Genomic DNA, 6,631 nt, shown 5'->3' on the forward strand with positions numbered 1-6,631 from the left:
GCAAAAAAAAAAAAAAAAAAAGAACAGTGTGCTGAATTTTCATAAAGCAAAACTGATTTTGTTTTAAAGGCTGCCTTTTATTCTAACATTTTAAACTTTTTTTCATTCAGTATACTTATTTTGATATCCACTTTTATTTGTAGCATGATCAAACAATAAAGATTTATTTAAAATAAATTTTTATTGATTTCAGAGAGGAAGGGAGAGGGACAGAAACATCAATGATGAGAGAGAATCATTGATCAGCTGCCTACTGCACAGCCCCTACTGGGTATTGAGCCCACAACCTGGGCCTGTGCCCTGCCTGAGAATCAAACCATGATCTGGTTCAAAGGTCAACTTTCAACCACTGAGGCACACCAGCTGGGCGTTCACTGTTAGTTTTAACACATTTTAGTGACTAGGCCATATATTAGAAATAAACACTGTAGTAATATCAGTGACAAATATATATGACATCTACAACTGTAGTCTCCATATTTAAATCAAAGATTCACCTCTCGTAAGCAATGTTCAGGGAATGATGAGCACATGATCACACCATATCTTGAGTGGTAATTGGTTCTGTTGCCTGTAGTGTGACTTTTCATAGCAGTTTTAATGCCTGCAGGCTGATGTTCTGAGTGCTAAGCCGCAACCCAGCTGTGTGCATTTGTTTGCTCATGGAGACTGATAACTAGACCTATCCAGTATACATTTAAAATCACAGTAATACAATAGAAAAAAAATTTTGCTTTGAAAAATTTTCGATGAAATGTCAGAGTAATCCTTTTTTGGGAGCTCGTAATTTTGTTAACTATCCTATCATGTAATCTTAGTTCTCTTCTTAATTCCAATGTATAAAAAGAAATGCATGGGGAGCGGGAGGGGGGATAAGAGATCAACCGAAGGACTTGTATGCATGCATATAAGCATAACCAATGGACACAAGACACTGAGGGGTAGAGGAAACCGGGGGAATGTCAATGGGGGGAGGAGGGGGGAAGGAGACATGTAATAAATTGAGTTGGAAAAAAAAAAGAGATTAATAGTTCAGGCATATCTTCATCTGGTTTGTTAGAGTTTTCTGTTTGTCTACTTGTCTATTTTGGCTCAAATCAATTGAGAACATGTCTATTGGACAGGGAGGTAGCTATCTGGATGGGTTTTATATTTTTGTTTCTATATTTGTCACAGGCTGAAATATCAAAATAAAAGCTATAAACTTGTAAAAAGAAAAAGAGAAATGCAGCCCTAACCAGTTTGGCTCAGTGGATAGAGCGTCAGCCTGCTGACTGAAGGGTCCCAGGTTCGATTCCAGTGAAGGGCATGTACCTTGGTTGCAGGCACGTCCCCAGTAGGGGGTGTGCATGAGGTAGCTGATTGATGTTTCTCTCATTGAGGTTTCTAACCCTCTATCCCTCTCCCTTCCTCTCTGTAAAAAATCAATAAAACATATTAAAAAAAGAAAGAAATGCAAAACTGTCATTCTCCAGAGCTGAGATCTTGCTTCCTGGCATATCATCAGTTTGGCTCAGATAAACTTTCATAAAATTATCTACAGGGTTGGACATTCCTACATCTCACTATTGACTCCAAATTTTCCCCCTAACATGATGGTGACATGTGTGGACTCTGAAGTTAGGCAGCTTAGATTTAAATCCAGACCTTGCTACTTTCTGGCTGTGGACCTTGAGCAAGTCACTTAACCTTTCTTAGGTTCTTAAGCTAGAACTTAAACTCATGGTTTGTTGTGAAAATTAAATTAAATGCTTAGCTAATAGTCTGGTATATAGTAATTCATCAGTGTATGTTAGCTGCTATGATCATCACCTATTATTATTACTATTGAATGCACATTTGTTATCCTAATATTAAACTGTTGATGAGTATTCAGGAGGGCCAAACCTTGAACTAACTTCTCTTCAAATCGGGAAAAGCTAAGCCCTAATATGTCTGAGATGCCACTGTTTTGTGTGTTGTTTTTGTTTGTTTGTTTTAGCTGAACTTGTAGTTGACAAAGCCATGGAGTTAAGGTTTGTTGGTGGCGTCTATGGTGGCAACATAAAGCCAACTCCCTTTCTGTGTTTGACCTTGAAGATGCTTCAGATTCAACCAGAGAAGGATATCATTGTTGAGTTTAAAAAAAATGAAGATTTCAAGTGAGTAAAATGTTGACTAATGTAAAAGCTTCAATTTCAGTAGTCCAGAATTTGCTTTTGGTTAAGAGGAGTGATAATGTATCTCAGAGTCCCACAGAGTCCTACTTTAGGATTTTGCTTTTGAACTCTTAAATTTATATTTTTGTCTGTTTTGATTGATCTTCTTTACTTTTCCAGCTTTGGTAACTTTTCCCCAAAAAAGTATTTCACAAAATCACTGATGCTCAGGGGTAAAGAAAACATGCTGTGGAAGATAAGAGGGAAGACTTTGGTGTTAGATATAAGTTCATGTCCAGACTCTGTTACTTACTAACTCTGACCTTAGAAAAGTACTTAATTTCTAAACTTTACTTTCTTTACTTGTAAAATGGAGACAGAAATATCAACTCAGGATAGATGTGAGGGTTACAGAAGATAGTGCTATAAATTTCACTGCACAGCGTTTGTTGCATAGTAAACATCCCAAAATGTGAGCTGCTCTTATTTTATTACCTATTCTCAAGGAGCTCACAGACAAGAGACATACATAGTAATAGTTCACAGACCGGTAAAAAGAGGCAAGTCTGGCTGCAGATACCATATTCTTTGCTACCATATTATTTAAGTGGAGATTTGATGGGTAGTTGAATATAAAAGAAAGGGAAAAGTAAAGAATCTTACAAAACATTAACAGCTAGAAAATAGATAACTTTTATTAGGTACTTACTATGTGCTGTATGCTATGCTTAGTATTGTACCCGTATTTCGTCATATACCACACCAGCAAATTAGGTGCTATCTTTTGCATTTTACAAGAATTGAGAAAGCAAATAAAGTAAGTAATGGAACCAGAATTTGAACCCAGATGATTTTGAAATTCTTCCTGAATCAGCATTTTGCTGCCCTGCAACAATTTATATATTCATGTCTATGTGTATTAGGTCTTGTTAGTAAATATATCTTACGCTTTCTGTTGTTAAATTTAGTAACTCATTATACTATTTATCTGTGAGGTAAATAGGTTTTATCTTAATTTTGCAGGTGATATAATAGACTCTGAAAGTTTAACAACACATCCCAAATTCCCACAACTAATAAGTGGTAGAATGGGAACTTGAACTCAGGACTCCATATTTTAGCTCTTTCTACTGCCCCATGCTGCCTCTAAAATTGCAGCTTTCTCATTTGCCAAAGAAAAATAACTTGTTTATCCAATACTGTCATAAGAAAAGCCAGTTGTAAAACGGAGGAACTTTTCAGGATGAACTTTTAGAATCTTTTAGAACTTTTTAGTAAATATTGTTTCACTGTCATTTATCTGTCAGGTATGTACGCATGTTGGGAGCACTTTATATGAGGCTGACAGGTACTGCAATTGATTGCTACAAATACTTGGAGCCTCTGTACAATGATTATAGAAAAATTAAGAGTCCGAACCGAAATGGAGGTAAGTATGGTACCATGTGATTGAACCTTCATTCCTGAGCCAGGTTTTATTTCACCAATATCTCTGCCCTCACATAGATGCATACATTGTGAGTGTTCCCCTTTATCTCCTTCATTAGACTATTAGCCTCCTGTTGGCCTTAACCAGCCTGCCCTATCTGCCCACCTTTCTGACTGCATCTTTTTTTTTATAAGATGGAATGCTTCATCAATTTGTGTGCCATCCTTGTCCAGGGGCTATGCTAATCTTCTCTGTAGTGTTCCAATTTTAGTATATGTGCTGCTGAAGTGAGCACCTGACTGCACCTTATTTTAATCCCACCCTTGCATCACATGCTCCCTCCACGTGTGTGTGCTCTATTCCATAAGATTTAGCTCTAGAATGACCACCATAAAAGCCTTCCCCAAACCTCCCAAAGTTAGTTTTCCATTTACATCTTCACAGTTCTTTCTGCTGGCCTCTCTAGCACTATACTTCACACTATAGTATATAGACTAAGTGTACTTACTCATACTTATGTAGGAGTCCCACTGAAAAATAGTAAGTATATCCAAGAGGTGCAGCTCAATGCCTCTTACAGAGACACTTTTAGTGGTAAAGTGGGTTAGCGCAATCAAAACCTTTTCTCATTTAGTGCAGTAAAAAATTGGTAACTTTTTTTTTGCCTTTCCCTTCTACATGTATCATTAAGCTATAGAAGGTTAAGAATTTTAAATGATACTTTAAACTTTTGTTAAATTACTAATTCATTTATTGAATAAATACATATTAAGTGCCAAGTCATAATGGCCATGGCCCCCATCTTGTTCATCATGTTATTGTTTGCTACGTACTGGAAATAACATGGTGAGCAAGAGGGACATGGCCATGACCAATATGGAATTACTTATGATTATACTAGAGGCCTGGTGCATGAAAATTGTGCACTGGGGAGGGGTGTCCCTCAGCCTGGTCTGCACCCTCTCGCAGTCTGAGACCCCTTGGGGGTTGTCCACCTGCTGGCTTAGGCCCGATGAGGATGGCAGTCAGACATCCCTCTCGCAGTCCGGGACCCCTCGCTTCTTACCACCCACAGCAGAGGCGGGAGAGGCTCCTGCCACCACCGCTGCGCTCACAGACTGTGAGCCCAGCTTCTGGCTGAGCGGCGCTCCCTCTGTGGGAGCTCACTGACCACCAGGGGACAGTTCCTGTGTTGAGCGTCTGCCCCCTGGTGGCCATTGCGCATCATAGCAACTGGTTGTTCTGTCATTTGGCCAATTTGCATATTAGGGTTTTATTATATAGGATTATGTTAACTAAAGTAATATAGGGTTTCTCGATCTATTGGCAATTTGGGCCATATAATTCTTTGTAGGGAGCTGTGCTGTGCATTGTAGGATATTTAACAGTACCCCTGGCCTCCACTCATTAGAAGCCAGTAGCACTCCCCACCCTAGAAATGGGGGGTAAAATCACCCGTGGTTGTGAACTAATGAACTAAAGTAATGTTTACTATAGAAATTCTGAAATTTTTTCATTTACCATATAAGATGCACTCTATATTCAGAAATTACACTTTAGTTATATGATCTATTCAAGAACATTACCCCTGTGCAATTCAAAACTATTTGTGCTTGCTTTTGCGTTTGTCTCCTGCTAATTGGGACAGCTTCATTTATCCTTTTATCCCCAACTCCTAAATAAGGCCTGGCACATAGATGGTCTCAATAAATGTGAGTTCAATGAAGATAGGTGGTGAAGGCTTCGAAGGGCTTAATTTAAGCCCAACTTTAACAGTACTCCTTTCTGTATAATTGCCACAGCATAATAGCTTCACTAGTGGAAAGGAAGCTGCAAAGAATTCACACTTACTTTTTGGCTACCTAAATTTATTTCCAAATTGTTGAGCTTAGGATTTCTCTTTTATTAGAGTTTGAACTGATGCACGTAGATGAGTTCATTGATGACCTACTACACAGTGAGAGAGTCTGTGATATCATTCTGCCCCGGCTACAGGTAAGAGATAAAAGTCTCATATGTGAGTCACTCCCCCCTAACTTAACCCCCCAAATAAGTAGTCTACATGTCTATGTAAAACATAGCAGATTGGAGGTGAGAGGAAAGCAGATAATTTGAAGGGTAGGGCTTCAAAGGTGATTAACACAAAAAGACTTTGTTCTTTAAAATGTTATGTCAAGGACACTGTAGCTAGGCTAGATTTTTAAAATTTGTGAGAAGCTTTTTTCAAATTAACCTTCATATAAAAATTCAGGATACTAAACAAATAAAAGGAGGGTCAGGAGTAAGAGCAGACTTTAATCCCTAAAATAGCACTGTAATCATCCTGTCTCCCTTTCCCAGAGATAAATGATTATCTATCCATGAAATACCTCTCAGGAACAGCTTTTACAGAGTATGATTTTAAAACTGTTGAAAATACAAAGGGAAAACAGATATAGTAAGTAGCTAAAGAGAAAGGGAATGAAAATTTCTGGGGAACCAAGATGGCTGCATAGGTAAATACCAGAGTTTGCTGCCTCACGCAACTACTTCAAAACTACAACTAAAAGACCGAACGGACATCATCCAGAACCACAGGAAGGCTGGCTGAGTGGAAATTCTACAACTAGAAGGAAAGAGAAAAGCATACCGAGACTCAGAGGAGGTGCGGTGCAGTAATAAAATACTAAGGTACAGAGGCGCACCCAGAGTGGGCTGGCGGCTGAGAGCATGGTTGTCTTTTTCAATCGGGAGGGAGTCGTAGGCTCTGAGCTCCAGTTCCGGGCGAGTCTCTGGGGATCCAGACTCATACGGGAAAAGCAGGACTGTCTGGCATTGGTCGGAACTCGAGGGCAGCTTTCTCTCGGAGGTGCTTGCAGCAATTACCGGGACACTGAAAAGCGGGGCCTCTGAGGGCAGCCATAACTGCTAACCCTGCCCTGTTGATCCCATGGGACCGGCTCCACCCAAGCCTTGCACGGAGGCTTTTGCTGGATAGCCTCAGGCAGAGGCTAGATTAGCATCTCCCTAAAGATCCAGGAGCCAGTGTGACCAGTGGTCACAGTGGGACCATCCAGTTTGACGC

At 39.5% G+C, this 6,631-nt stretch overlaps 1 protein-coding gene across 1 annotated transcript in view; it reads left to right on the forward strand.

Moving 5' to 3' along the window:
• PRPF38A (pre-mRNA processing factor 38A) overlaps nt 1-6,631 on the forward strand; it is a 19,431-nt gene that overhangs the window by 3,894 nt on the left and 8,906 nt on the right. The window contains exons 2-4 of the mRNA XM_006768320.2: nt 1,982-2,141; nt 3,446-3,567; nt 5,477-5,562. Of these exons, the coding sequence (XP_006768383.1) occupies nt 1,982-2,141; nt 3,446-3,567; nt 5,477-5,562 (368 nt within the window). The remainder of the gene's footprint in view (nt 1-1,981; nt 2,142-3,445; nt 3,568-5,476; nt 5,563-6,631) is intronic.

Source organism: Myotis davidii, unplaced genomic scaffold, assembly GCF_000327345.1.
Source record: "Myotis davidii unplaced genomic scaffold, ASM32734v1 scaffold79, whole genome shotgun sequence".
In the NCBI taxonomy this organism is placed as follows: Eukaryota; Metazoa; Chordata; class Mammalia; order Chiroptera; family Vespertilionidae; genus Myotis; species Myotis davidii.